The 15,256-nt window shown below is 45.7% G+C and overlaps 2 protein-coding genes across 3 annotated transcripts in view; one reads left to right on the forward strand and one right to left on the reverse strand.

Annotated features, from left to right (window-relative positions):
• The first annotated feature begins 1,312 nt into the window (after nt 1-1,312).
• On the forward strand, nt 1,313-9,684 carry LOC130387949 (amyloid beta A4 precursor protein-binding family B member 1-interacting protein-like). Its single transcript, XM_056597241.1, has 11 exons — nt 1,313-1,395; nt 3,130-3,211; nt 3,488-3,963; nt 4,072-4,143; nt 5,240-5,399; nt 5,951-6,072; nt 6,164-6,238; nt 6,522-6,665; nt 7,565-7,675; nt 9,112-9,210; nt 9,361-9,684. Exons 1-11 carry the CDS (start codon nt 1,336-1,338, stop codon nt 9,682-9,684), a joined length of 1,725 nt encoding a protein of 574 aa, XP_056453216.1. The 5' UTR covers nt 1,313-1,335.
• Nucleotides 9,685-10,681: 997 nt separating this feature from the next.
• Nucleotides 10,682-15,256, reverse strand: part of LOC130387390 (abl interactor 1-like) — a 31,939-nt gene continuing 27,364 nt past the window's right edge. For both annotated transcript variants that reach the window (XM_056596436.1, XM_056596435.1), the window contains one exon: nt 10,682-13,951. In XM_056596436.1, the coding sequence (XP_056452411.1) occupies nt 13,776-13,951 (176 nt within the window). In that variant the 3' untranslated portion in view covers nt 10,682-13,775. The remainder of the gene's footprint in view (nt 13,952-15,256) is intronic.

The raw sequence follows: 15,256 nt of genomic DNA on the forward strand, positions 1-15,256 counted from the left end.
AGTGGAACTAAATACATAAATAACTGACATCACGTCTATCCTCATAATCCATTCCTTTATAAACAGGCCTCATCACAGCTTGGATTGTTTGACTCTGGTCTGTTTAAGAGTGAAATACTTCAGCAGAACCACAACCACACCACACAATATTTATCAGTGTGTAAGACAAACATATGGTCCTTTATGACTACTGCCAGCCAATAGTTAATTATTTCACTCAGTCAGAAAAACACAACAGCATGACAGAGTCCTTGGCCACAAGAAAGCAGCAGCCCTATACACAAGTCTGTTTACTGTCTGTTGGGAGGCACGGCTGCATGGTGAGGCCCCTGGCCTGTATGGGTCCCAGCGGCTGACAGGAAGACCACTGGCCTAGAGACGTGGTACATGATGGGAAACATGTTGAATGTTTGTTGTGTGTCGTTTGAACATAAGATATGGGAGAGAGAGCGAGAGAGAGAGAGGGTGTGGAGAAGGATAAGTGACGGTCGCATTAAGATGCAGAGTGGGGATGCAATGCTGTGGCTTAGTTAGGTATGTGTAGAAGAAAACACCATCTTTAATGGATGAGAAGGCCCAATCCTTCTGAGGTCAAAGGGAACTTTACCTCGACTTTCATTGACCATCAAAATACGTGTAATATAACCTATATAATAAGTTCACATGTTTCGGTTGCAAGAGGATGTCCTTATCGTAGAAATCTATCTGTATTCTGATAGATGAAGGTTCCCTGAAGTAACACTTAACACCACTTCTGGTCACCCTTTTTTCAGCCTTTTTGTGGTTTGAATCTTTTTTTAAAGTGTGATCTACTTCTCTGGTTGCTCATCGGCCGGCAAGGCCTTAAATAAGCATATTATGAAGTGGTCCGATTAACATTCAGAGACTAACGCTGAATGCTGGTTGCCAAGGTCTAGCGGGAATGAGAGAGGCAGTGTGGTACTTAAGCCACATGGGCCATTTATAATTTATACATTTCTATAAGTTAATGTCCACACGTCTGAAGTTGAGCCTCGGCCTATTGTCTCTGAGTGGAGTGTGAGGCTGGCCCGTTCAGACCAAATCGGATTTTGGAGACCAGATTTTGAACACACAAATAAAATCAGCAAACACAATTGTTGCCGATTAAGCAGACTTTATCCTGTATGTTCTACAACCTAACAGAGCCTTTACCTTTGACTGAGCTATAAACTACAGTTGAAGTTGTATTTACTGCTCCAGCTTCATCTTCTGATTGTCCTTCTGGATATAATGTTGTTGTTGGGTATGTTTTAAGAATCTTAAGTCTGGTTTGAGTTGATGTATGTTTCAGTAGCTACTTGTATTTGTTTCCAGATGGACGAGATAGACACCATGTTCATCAACCTCCTGGGAGAGATAGATGTTCTCAAAGAGGTCAGTATGGATGTTCATGTGTGTGTGTGTGTGTGTGTGTGTGTGTGTGTGTGTGTGTGTGTGTGTGTGTGTGTGTGTGTGTGTGTGTGTGTGTGTGTGTGTGTGTGTGTGTGTGTGTGTGTGTGTGTCTGTATGCGTGACTGAGTGCATGCGTGCATTGACACGTGGGTTGACATTTGCGTGCTTCCGTATGTGAGTGTGACCATTGGTTCAAGAAAATAACCCGCATTAGGTCTTTTAGTGTCTATATTTTTATTCCAAACTGACCTCCACTTCCCAAAATGCACCACTCTGTTTCACCAGACAGTGGAGAAACAGCGACCAGATCTAATAAATACACATCTTTCCACCATTCATCATCTTTTTTTCCTTCAAAGCGACCAGATGAGCAGGGATTCCTGTCCTCATGTGCTCGTTTCGGAGGTTTGAGGAATCTTTTAGGTCGGAAAATGCTTGCAATCTAAACTTATTTTTGTTTTGCTTCTGCTTCCACGCAAATAGTTTTTAATCAATGTCCAATCAACGTCTGCCTCTCACATCGACCTTGCATTACAGCTTTTTTGCATAGCAACAAATTAAGGGATCAGAAGTGGTTTGACCGTGGTTACCAGTTCAGGGTATATATACAGGACTTTTCAAAACCGTGTAATTTCGGATAAAGGTGTATTCATATTTCTTATACCCATTCATCGATATATATAGCAAGTTCACGTGACCCTGCCCCAAATGCATTTCAGACCACCCTGCCTGAGTGAGGTCCCGACCCCAAGGTCCCCAAACTGAGTTCAGCGCTGGCCATCTCTGTAGCAGTCAGGGCCGGGGGGATCAGCATCGGGAGGGTTTAGCTTCAGGCCGGGGGGCTCTGTTGTACTTGAGGTCGTCACATGTGGATGGGTGGGTTCCTTGTCCTTCCTGAGCCCTCTTCTCTGTCTCTGCACCACAGCATCCAGATTAGTGCAGGCCTTAGAACTTCACTATGTCTGTATAGAGTATATGTCTCTGCACCACAGCATCCAGATTAGTGCAGGCCTTAGAACTTCACTATGTCTGTACAGAGTATATCTATCGACCGTATAGAAGGATGGCTGCTGACAGTCACCATTGGCAACCCTAATGAGCATCTGGCATCTAGCTTGCTAACATTTTTCTACATATTAACTGACTAACTAACAAACAAATGAAAAGTATGTGATCGCACTAGTAGACAAACAAACTAACGGTAAAGTAACTAGCCGTTACTACTAGCTTGCTACATAACTAAATAGCATCAGGTTTCATATCCCCTGCTAAAGGGCGTGTGGAAGTGGGATTAATGCAAAAGCTGTGTACATGCTCAGTCCGTGAGAACACGGCCAGGCTGTTAACATGTAGACCGACAGCCAGAAAGCTCTTCTCACATCTCCTTCTCTACCAACAATGGTTACCATTGTTTAAGGTAGCCTACTTATGATTGGTTAAGATCTGGTTCCCATTGCTCATGAAAGGGTTATTTTGCTATGAACCTAAAATGATATGATAATGTAAAGGGCTATAGAGGAAGGGTCTTTAAATCTCTCAATAACACATATGGTGTGAACCTATTTATTCTGGAACAGATGTTCTCTGCTGTATCGATATGCAATAGGCCGATGTATCCAAACCAGACACAACATGCTGCTTCTAAACCTCTGGCACTTGCTTAGCTTTTATAAGTGTGATTTATAAATAAATATGATAATATAACTGTCTCTATAGAGTCTGGAGACGCCGGAAACTTCTCAACTAGAACGGGACTCAGAGACAGACCACTTCTCCTTTGGCTTCTCAAACCTAAGAGGTGAGCGTATACTAATCAAGGATTTTTTATGCCGTGAAGAGTGGGCTAAAAAGGATACTAGTAATAGAAAAGTTATTATTAGTAGACGCTTTTAACCATGTAAGGGACCAGTGGGTTGCAGTAGTCTCAAAAAGTGCTCAAAAAGTATTTATTATATCATGTTAGCCGTTGTTTGTGTATTTATTCTTCATAAGGTTTTCTCTAGTTTATTTTAGCTGTTTGGTTTACCAGCCAGTTGAATTCAGGTGGTCAGGTCGTCGTTTCACCTCTTTACAGAGTCTCTGAACCAGCTGGAAGAGCAGGACCTGGACAACCTAGTGGCGAACCTGAGCCTGGATCGGACCACGACCACAGAGCTGACCACCGACCTTACCGCGACCACAGACCTGACCACAGACCTTACCGTGAACACAGACCTGAGCACAGACCTTACTGTAACCACAGACCTGACCACAGACCTTACCACGACCACAGAGCTGACCCTGCTGGACCGGACTCCGACCTCAGGTCTGACTACAAACCTGACCCTGGACCCGACCCCGACCTCAGGTCTGATCCAATACCCGACCACAGACCTGACCCCAGTTCAGAAGCACATCCCACATCAGAACCTTGTGCCAGATCAACAGTTCCTACCGATCACCCCCTCCATCTCCCCTAGCGGCACTACCCCCAACGGCAGCCCGTCCCAGGGCCCTGTGGCGGTCCCAGGCCCACTCTGCCTTGGGTCTCCTCTCACACAGCCCCACACGGTCAATATGGAGATTAGTTTTAAAGTCAGAATGCAGACATGATGATCAATGATATTCAGGGTGTTCATTTATTCATCATGTGGATATCACGATTTTCTCCGCCAATAGAGTCCAGTCCAGTTGAAGGCAGACAAGGTCAGACTGGCACTGGAGAAACTCAAAGAGGCTAGGATTAAGAAGGTACCACTTTCTTACTTTTCATATCGATCCATACTCTCCGGTCATCGATAGCTTATCAGAAGTTTCAAATGAAAGTATAAGATGGTAAATTAAAACACCTCCACCTCCACCTCCACCTCCTGCTCCTCCCATTCCTCCACCTCCTCCTGCTCCTCCCGCTCCTCCTCCCCCCCTGCTCCTCCCGTTCCTCCTCCTCCTGCTCCCCCTGCTCCTCCTCCTGCTATTCCCGTTCCTCCTCCTCCTCCTGCTCCTCCTGCTCCTCCCGTTCCTCCTCCTCCTCCTCCTCCTGGTCCTCCTGCTCCTCCCGTTCCTCCTCCTCCTCCTCCTCTTCCTCCTCCTGCTCCTCCCGTTCCTCCTCCTCCTCCTCCTCCTCCTCCTCCTCCTCCTCCTCCTCCTCCTCCTCCTCCTCCTCCTCCTCCTGGTCCTCCTGCTCCTCCCGTTCCTCCTCCTCCTCCTCCTCTTCCTCCTCCTGCTCCTCCCGTTCCTCCTCCTCCTCCTCCTCCTGCTCCTCCCGTTCCTACTCCTCCTCCTCCTCCTCCTCCTCCTGCTCCTCCCGTTCCTCCTCCTCCTCCTCCTCCTCCTCCTGCTCTTCGTCCTGCTCCCCGTCCTGCTCCTCCTCCCGTTCCTCCTCGTCGTCCTCGTCCTCGTCCTCGTCGTCCCCTCCTCCTCCTCCTCCTTTTCCTGCTCTTCGTCCTGCTCCCCGTCATGCTCCTCCTCCCGCTCCTCGTCCTCGTCCTCGTCCTCGTCCTCGTCCTCGTCCTCGTCCTCGTCCTCCTCCTCCTCCTCCTCGTCCTGCTCCTCGTCCTGCTCCTCCTCCCGTTCCTCCTCCTCCTCCTCCTCATCCTCCTCGTCCTCCTCCTCCTCCTCCTCATCCTCCTCGTCCTCCTCCTCCTCGTCCTGCTCCTCCTCCTGCTCCTCGTCCTGCTCCTCCTCCTGCTCCCCGTCCTGCTCCTCCTCCTGCTCCTCGTCCTGCTCCTCGTCCTGCTCCTCCTCCTCCTCCTCGTCCTGCTCCTTGTCCTGCTCCTCGTCCTGCTCCTCGTCCTGGTCCTCGTCCTGCTCCTCGTCCTGCTCCTCCCACTCCTCCTCGTACTCTCAGCGGATCGTCAAGGTACTGATGTGCGACGGCAGCTTCAAAATGCTGCTGGTGGACGAGAGGCAGAGCGTGGGCGGGGTGCTGGATGTCCTGATGGAGAAGACCCACTGCGACCGCGCCCTGGACTGGAGCCTGTGTGAGAGCAACCCGGAGCTGCAGACCGGTGAGGGCTGGTGGGGGTGGAGGTGTTCACGTGCCCATGAAACGCAAAGGTTCACAACCAAGTTCAGTGGGGGACAGAGGAGGCCATCACATCACCAATGAGATAAGAGTTTCTTTAGTTATTGAAGGCCAAAACATAATAATGACAGCATAGATATGTGAGTCTGCAGTGAAGGGATTGTCTGGTTGAATGAGTGCGTAGTGTGGATGGACCATTCATATTTAACAACTAACTTTGCCTTGCTCCATTTTTCCGGGAGCAAGATAGAGTGTCAAAAGATCGCAAGTGTGGACCAGGCACAACGCACCTACACACACACACACACACACACACACACACACACACACACACACACACACACACACACACACACACACTGATAAACAAGCTATTTTCGATCCCATATAACCCCAAGCCCACCTGTAAACATTCTGGGGAGATGGCTACCTCCCAAAATGGCCTGCTCCTTAATAACATGGATCTATTGGAATGACTTAATAAACATCATATATATTATTACATCTCGATTCACTGTATCTTCTTGTATGCAGAGAGGATCTTCGAGGACCATGAGCCGTTAGTAGAGAGGTTGAGTTTGTGGGGCCGCAGCAGTAAGAACACCATCACTTTTGTCTCCAGGCCTGAGAAATACTCCCTCTTCAAAGACCCCCAGGTGAGCAGTCAAAGAGAAACGCCTGCCAGGCTATGATGATGTTAGTTTCACTTTGCAATCCAACCCTAATCACACCTGGGTTTCTCCAAAGGTTTTCTACATGTGGAGAAACTGCAGTGATGCGCTGGGCAACACTAAAGAAAAAGACAAACAGCTTCTACTGAAGGTCCAGTAGCTCACTAACACCACGCTACAGACTTTCTAGATTTGTGTGGCTCTGTCTGGAGAGGAACTTCCTCTATTATCTTATTCAAGTTCTCTTTTGCTGTAATTACATTTTCCGATTATATTTGCTTTGTATACTTTACAATTTCGAAATCTATTGTTTATATCTTGAATAAGTTGTTTGTGCTCTGGCAATGAAGAGGTGTGTTTCCTATGACAATAACACCAATATAATTATTTGTAATCAGTTGAACTATATCCTATGTGACCCTTTGACCTCTCAGGAGAACTTCGAAGGGGACTCTGTGAGGGTCCCCGACCTGGAGGGGGTACTGTACCAGAAGGAGAGCGGCAAGAGGAAGTGGAATCAGCGCTTCTTCCTGCTCAGGGCCTCTGGCATCTACTATATACCTAAGGGCAAGAACAAGGTACAGTCAATACTGTACAAATAGCACAAACCATAGATACAGTGTAACGACTGGGTGAGCAGCAGGAGATAACTGACTCAAAAGCACGACCCAGGAGGCAAAAGTCTGTGTAGAGAGAATGGTCTTTACTAGAAGATTGTTCATTACACGGGAAATCAGTACAATCAGGCAAACAATCCGGCATGGAGAAGGCAAAGGGGTCAAAGTGGGTAGGTACATGGGTAATCAGTCGTAGATCAGGCAAACGAACTGGCAGGTAGAAGGCAAAGGCGTAGGCGGGAGTCAACAGTTGGGAATCAGGAAATATGATTATCGCTTGGAAAATCCTGGGATGCTTGATACAGAGAACAAAGACGATCTGCCGCAGAAGAAGGGAAACACGCTAGATAGAATGGGAGGGGAATATTGATGAGGGACAGGTGAAAACCATTAAGGTGAGTGAGGACAATCACGGAAACATAAGGACAGGGAGTGAAAACAATCAACAAAGGGGGCGAGATGTGCCATACAGTGGTATGTCCTTAACCCTAAAGGTTCTTTCTGGGCCAGAGCCACTGCAAAACTAGTTCTTTTCTTTTAGGGTTTGTGTCGTTTTTGGATCCAAATCTATTTGCTGTCGAAGCAGCCATCATCATATTGTGTGTGTGTGTCAACTGCTGACCATATTTACAGTTTGAAGAGAACTTTCTGTTCAACAGATATTTCTGTTGATTTTAGGGGGTAGCCTTGAACAAAATTCTTAAAAAATATATACAAAGCACAATTTAAAACAATGTCAAAATTAAACATGATTAAGTGTTTCATTAAGTGTCAAAGAGAGACTCCCTCTTTGACACTGTCAGGGCATCTTTGAATTCCCAGTCATTAAAACCTTTTTTATTCTCTTAAACGCCTACAAGTCATCGATCCACCTCAGCTGCCTGGTCAGATTTGAAAATGTGAACATCTACCGGGCCAGCGGCTACAAACAGAGATACAGAGCCCCCACTGACTTCTGCTTCGTCCTGAAGGTATGTCATCTGGTAAACCTTCCATGCTGTTATGAAGGATAAACCTCTCTGGATTTCATCCTAGTAGTTTTATAAGACTTTGAGATTGTTCTTATATATTTCACTGTTTCTAATACTATCATACTTTTTGAATACTACTATAGTATTCTCGTCTTTTCTACTACTAAAGTGCTCAAGTCCCTTGCACTAATGTAGTATTCTACTAGTCTCCACACTCTTGTACTATAGTACTTCAGACATCTGCTACTATATTACTTCAGTCTCTTTTAATATAGTATCCCAGTCTTTTTCAAATAGTACTTCAGTCTCTTGTACTATAGTACCTCAGTCTTCTTCCAATAGTACTTCAGTCTCCTGTTCTATAGTACCTCAGTCTTCTTCCAATAGTACTTCAGTCTCCTGTACTATAGTACCTCAGTCTTCTTCTAATAGTATTCCTTCTATTAATGAGTCTTGCATGTGTATTCATATCCAGTCCTCTAGCATTCATGTTTTTCAGCGTGTCTACTCGGTTCATATGTTTTAAATATAGACATTTCAAACAGGAAGCCCTTTAGTAGCCTACAGCTCTTCTTGAACCCACGCTCGGTTGTTTCTGTCAACAGCTTTTTATTTTAATATGAAACAGTTAGAGAGAGAGACAGGGAGTGAGAGAGAGAGACAGAGCGAGAGAGTGAGATAAAGATATAAATATAGTGAGAGAGAGACAGCGATAGAGCGATATGGACGGAGAAAGACAAGGGGTGAAAGAGAGAGAGAGAGAGAGAGAGAGAGAGAGAGAGAGAGAGAGAGAGAGAGAGAGAGAGAGAGAGAGAGAGAGAGAGAGAGAGAGAGAGAGAGAGAGAGAGAGAGAGAGAGAGAGAGAGAGAAAGAGAGAGAGAGAGAGAGAGAGAGAGAGAGGAAGAAGATACTAAAGAGAAGCCTCTCTCGCTCCTCCAGTGGTGAGGGGTTAGGTGTGATGTATGGTGTATGTTTAAGAAGGCCATCACTGACAGATGGATCCTTGCTGATCCATGGGAGTGAAGAAGGGAGTCCTGGGCTCTGGGGTCAATTCAATCTATTCAATATGTTTGGGCCACATGAAACTCGCCTGCAACTGAAAGTCAAAACAATTTCAGCCACCCTTTGGTCTGTTATAGCCAACTTCCATAATGATGAAGATAATGATGAAGGGGAAGAGGAGGAGGATATACAACATCTGTTGTATAGTGCTAGTGTTTAACCAACTGAACTGATTATTTTTACTCTGCATTAGATTACAAGTTACAGTACACGCCACATACAATTTGTATGTGTTGTCATTCATAGCTTTTTTATTGGGGAATTTTAAAATCCTCTTTTGCATAAGGTTTTGGCCATGCGGTTGAAATGTGAGTGCTGAATGCCTCCTGGCCACCAGCGCTGGGAGGCCATGCTAACCCTCTCCTCTCCCTCAGCACCCCCACCTCCAGCAGGAGTCAGAGTACACCAAGGTGCTGTGTTGTGAGGACAAACACACCCTCTCCCTCTGGATCAGCTCAGTCAGAGTGGCCAAGGTCAGAGAACAAACTAATACATCAATACGTACGCTATAGGCAATGACCAAAACAAGTTCAACAAACAGATTAACAATAGACAAAAACGTCATTAATAATCAATTGGATTAACAACGGCATTAACTGTGTCCTCTCCTCCACTGGGACCAGTATGGAGCCGCCCTGTATAAGAACTTCCAGGCCGGGGTCCAGCGCTCCGTCACTCAGGCGGCCCCCCTCCACCTCCTCCACTGCACGCCTGGCGCTCCACCGGCCGCCCCCTGTGCGGTCCGCAGTGGTACGACCCCAGCTCCAGCTGGCAGTACTGCAGTACTCTCTGGAGGGAGCACTGTCTGTGACATCCCCGGGGACCACCTCCCTGAACCTCCACCAGACTTCATCCCACCCGCCCCCCGCAGTGACACCGTCCTGACCGGAGCGCCCTCATTCCCTCCTCCTCCCCCTCCACCAGACACCAGACACAGTCATTTATAGAGGATCTATATGTATAGAGGATCTGTATATTACTGCCCACCATTCAAAAAGCTTTCATGATACATGGGATGATGAAGAAGTGGATGTATTGTTTACCCAATTTGATCTGAGCCCATCCAAAGTCCAATGGCCACACCTCAACACAATCCCCTCATCAGACCGGGGTAGGGCCCATCATAGCCCTGTCTGTATCTCATACTGCACCGTCAACTGTCTCCAGTAGTCAGGGTAAACCTTCAGGATTATAACATTTGGAGAGGCTAATCCGCTGCATCCCAGAGGAAAGGTTAGTTAAGGATAGTTAAATTATGTCTCTCTATAATGGTTGGTTAAGGAGAGTTAAAGTATGTCTCTCTACAAAGGTTAGTTATGGTTATTTAAAGTATGTCTCTTTCTATAAAGGTTAGTTTAAGATAGTCAAGTATGTCTCTCTCTCTAAAGGTTACTTGTTGATAGTTTAAGTATTTCTCTCTCTATAAAGGTTAGCTAAGGATAGTTAAAGTATGTCTCTCTATAAAGGTTAGTTATGGATATTTAAAGTATGTCTCTTTCTATAAAGGTTAGTTTAAGAAGTATGTCTCTCTCTCTAAAGGTTACTTGTTGAGAGTTAAAGTATTTCTCTCTGCATAAAGGTTAGTTAAGGATAGTTAAAGTATGTCTCTCTCTATAAAGGCTAGTAATGGATAGCTAAAGTATGTCTCTCTCTAAAGCGTGGTTATGGATAATTAAAGTATGTCTCTCTCTAAACTTTCTAAAGGTTAGTTAAAGTATGTATCTCTCTATAAAGGCTGGTTATGGATAGTTAAAGTCTGTCTCTCTCTCATTATAAAGGGATGATAGATAGTACAGTTGTATGACCAATCAAATGGATTGATAATACCAGCCCCTTGGGTTCCTTCTCCTTCATGATGACAAAAGTAACTTTCTGCTCTGAAACAATAAGCTGAACTAGGTGTCTCTGGAGGGGTTCAACTAAAACACGCCTGGACCTTTAAAGGACCCTGAAGTCCCTCCAGCTGGGCTCCTATCTGGGGTCCATCTTGTTTCTTCTACCCTTCCTGGGTCCAGGTCACGTATTGTGTACTACGCTTTAGTTATGGTAGGGCCTGCTGTTCAGAGCTGGTGTCATTCAAACTTCCTCCCATGGTTAACCTCATTCATCTGTTCTACATCTAATTCTGCTTACATTCAAAAACTGGACTTCTGCAAGTTACAAGCACACAGGACACACCACACAAGACCGCCTGTCTTCACCGTTTTTAAGGGCTGTTTATTACAAAAGGACTGTACATAAATTTCCATGAACATACTGTATGTACATGAGTGGAGGAAAGGCAAGAAATCTACGCATTCTGTTCCCAATAAGAACAAAGTCACAGATCAGTTTATTGGTTTTAGTTTTTTCTCTTTACTCCACGTTTTCGTCATAAGAAAAGAAACACACGCAAGAGCAGGCGAGCCTGTGACGTCAGCTCACAGGTTAGTGGTAAACATTACACCGTTCAGCCAGGGATCAACATCACCTCTAGGAAACCAAAGAATAAATAAACCATTGACATACAGCGGCAAGCAGACCTTCCCCAGCAGTGTAGGACTCAAATTATAAAGAAAGGAGGAGAAACCAATTCATTGCTAGAAATGTGTCACAGAAAAAGTATTTGATTTTGTTTGTTCCACAAAAATGCCAAATAGCCCTGGAAGGAAATGTAAGAAACGGTTGAATAGAGCGTGTTGATGATGTAGAGGACAAGGATCACCAGCTGTGAGTCTTTCAATACGTTCATCACACACAAAAAGCTGATGACACTGGTCAACAAGCCAGTGAAATACACTGGCTTCCATTGTTTCGTTTGAGGGATTCTCTTTGAATGTACGATACAGCTACTAGATTTGAACTCCTCCCATCGACAGATGAGTGAACCCTTAATGCCGAGTACACATTCATCCAAATATTGTTGTTTATTTTGTTAAAAACGCCAAAGACGAAGGGTGAGTGTCAGCGTGTCACGGCCATGTAATGCAGAAGTCGCTTCAAGGTTCAAAACATCCGCATCACTTTGTGAAATTCACTCATCGGTTCCATAAGCTATACAATTTCTATGGTTTAAATCGATTCCATCCCAAAACATGCAACTCATATATGATAATGTTAAAATCAGGATATGCTTGCTTTCATTTGCATGTTGAACAATGTATTGATTTCAGTAAAAAATAATAAAAAGACAATGAAAACCGACAATGTATCTAACTGTAGTACAATAGGTGCATATAACACACAGATGGCCTGACTACGGTTAAGATGGTTTAATACAAATGATAATAAGGTTACATTCAACACTGTTGATGGGTCACCCCTCAATACCAAACAATACGACAGTTGAAACAGACTTCATGAGTAAGGAGAGACCAGTTCAACAGCCTTGGGTTGAGGTTCTTGTGGTCGGTGGTCATGTTGAGCACCAGGTTCTCCTCAAAGCACCTTAGCAGGAACTGCTTCTCAGAATAGAAAATGAAGTGTTTGGGCCCACTGGAGAACAGCTTGAATAGATCCCATCTAACTGAAAACCCAAGTCATCAAAGGAGTGGACAGCCCAACATCAGGCCTGTTAGCCCTAACATCAGGGTGTTAGTGCTAACATCAGGGTGTTAGTCCTCACATCAGGGTGTTAGTCCTCACATCAGGGTGTTAGTCCTCACATCAGGCCTGTTAGTCCTAACATCAGGGTGTTAGTCCTCACATCAGGCCTGTTAGTCCTCACATCAGGCCTGTTATTCCTCAAATCAGGCCTGTTAGTCCTAACATTAGGGTGTTAGTCCTCACATCAGTGAGTTGGTCCTCACATCAGGGTGTTGGTCCTAACATCAGGGTGTTGGTCCTAACATCTGGGTGTCGGTCCTAACATCTGGGTGTTGGTCCTAACATCTGGGTGTTAGTCCTAACATCAGGGTGTTAGTCCTAACATCTGTCCTGTACGTGTTAACATCAGGCAGGCCTGAACGTCCCTCTGATGGGGGGGATAGGGCCTAACATCAGGCCTGTTAGTCCTAACATCAGGCCTGTGAGTCTCTGGGACATGGAGGGGGAGACAGGGGGGGACATGCTAACCGGAGCGTCACACTGGCACCTAACTCGACAAAATTAAACAGACAGCATTGAATGTCCTTCATAGTACAAAGATGAAATCAAAACGTTTAGCATGTGTTCTCATGTTAAAATGGCACTGGAATCTTCACTGACCGAAGCGCATTCAGATAAATTATCCATCACTAATCGTAACAGAAATGAGAAGCCGCCGACCGCTCGATGCGTTCAGGTCGATGGTGAACTACAGGTAGAAGACACACACACACACACACACACACACTACTGACAAACGCCATGACAGCATCTCACTGTACAAAGTACGCACACACGCAAAGTATCTTAACAGAGACAGACTTCACCAGATAGTAGAAGACGCCCTCAACAGGTTTTTTCATGTTATTGTGTTTCCCTGGAGTGTGAAATAAATCTGCCACTCAGTGCTTTTCTTCTTCTTTGTTTCTTTTTTGTCTTCCGAATGTCACTTGCATGACTTTAGTTCTTTTATTTCTTTTTTTGTTTTTCTTTAAGTTTCGTGTTTGTCTTGTCATTTCATTCTGTTTTGTAAAAACCAAAATAGATGTCGTTTTTTTCCCTAGAGGGGTGAGCAGACGTGACGCTCTAGAATGACCATGGAGGACGTTACAGAACTTCAAAATAAAACAAAGGACACACTTCTTCAGGTACATGTCCCAACAGTAATTATGTCAATACAGTTAAATTGCCGGTTAATTACTGTAAATATATAAAATACTTGTCATCCACATCGCTTATTCAGGGAATGAAGAGTGTTGAGTCACACACTAGAAAACCACCAGTCTCACTGGTTCCCTCTCTGTTTTTTTTTGGGGTGTTGAGGTGGGATGTTTCGGGTGGGGTTGTAATCATAACCTGACCTCACATGGCACTTGACTCTCCGTTGGGGAGGCTTTATAAACTGCTACGGTCTCATCATCCTGTACAGATCCGATCGGCTTCCTTCACTATATAGAGGGGTGCTGGTCGGGGTCTAGTCGGCGTAGTGCATGATGGACTCCACGTAGTTGCCGGGGAAGAGGCCGGTGACGCCGCCGGACACGCCCTCATACCAGCCGTCGTCGTTCTTCTTGATGATGTAGATGATGGCGCCCTCCATGAAGGACAGCTCGTCCTCCTTGTCCTTGGAGTAGTCGTAGATGGCCACCACTGGGGGAGAGAGAGAAAGAGGGAGGGAGAGAGAGAGAGAGAGAGAGAGAGAGAGAGAGAGAGAGAGAGAGAGAGAGAGAGAGAGAGAGAGAGAGAGAGAGAGAGAGAGAGAGAGAGACAGACAGACAGACAGACAGACAGACAGAGAGAGAGAGAGAGAGGGAGAGAGAGGGAGGGAGAGAGAGAGAGAGAGAGAGAGAGAGAGAGAGAGAGAGAGAGAGAGAGAGAGAGAGAGAGACAGAGACAGAGAGAAAGAGAGAAGGGGAGAGAGAGATAAAAATTATGGTACGAGAACCACTGGTGGTACAAGTGCGTCAACTAGTGGTGTGAGGAGGAAAAAATACTATCAAGATACCACTACAAATGACAATAGCGTAACAATGAGATCTTGGAATAATGGAATTTAATATAAGTCTTCCCTTCCCTGTTAAATTCTTGTTTCAACATCAACCTGTTACGTGTTCAGGTAATTACGCCGACAAACATCCACAATCCACGATTACAAGCTGAAATGTGACGGCAGGATAGAAGCGATAAAATTATGAAAGGTTCAAAAACACTGCGATCGTGGCTCCAAACGGGAGCTATTTGGAGGAGAAGCATGGATCAGGAGGAGAACACTTCTAAATGGACGACAGTGAACCGAGCACGGTCGCCAAGGCTGCTTCAGCAGACCAGTGGAGGCTCAGCAGACCAGTGGAGGCTCAGCAGACCAGTGGAGGCGCAGCGGGACGGAGGGAGAGCCCAGGCCTTGGTATGTGGTGATGTCCTGAGCAATCAATCCATGAAACCATCGCCTCTCAAACGTCATCTTATAAACAAACACGCAGTGCTGAGAGACACACTAGCCAAAGCACAGGAGGCTTCGTAGGGGGCCAGCCTCCACATGGCGAAGGCTGATAGGCCACACATAGTTGTGTCCGCCATTCGCCAGCGAGATGACCCACATCATCTGTTTCGAGAAGGCTGCCAGACGGTTAAACACTTTCTTTTTGTTGCATTAAAAGTCCCTATTATTCCATCCAGCTGGATGAGACTTCTGAGGTTAATTTGCTTGTTTACGTCAGATAAGAATATGATTGGGCAGCCCAGGAGGACTATGAGTCCTGTCAATCACTGCAAACCAGAAATACAGCCCAGCACATAGTCCAGCTCCTGGACGCATTTGACCAAGAGAACGGGCTCCACGTGTGTTGGAGTCTGACGGATGGCCAGGGCTAATATGATGCTATGACAGGGCTATGACAGGGCTATGACAGGACTATGACAGGGCTATGACAGGGCTACGACAGGGCTATGACAGGG

Source organism: Gadus chalcogrammus, chromosome 8 (genome assembly GCF_026213295.1).
Source record: "Gadus chalcogrammus isolate NIFS_2021 chromosome 8, NIFS_Gcha_1.0, whole genome shotgun sequence".
Taxonomy (NCBI): Eukaryota; Metazoa; Chordata; class Actinopteri; order Gadiformes; family Gadidae; genus Gadus; species Gadus chalcogrammus.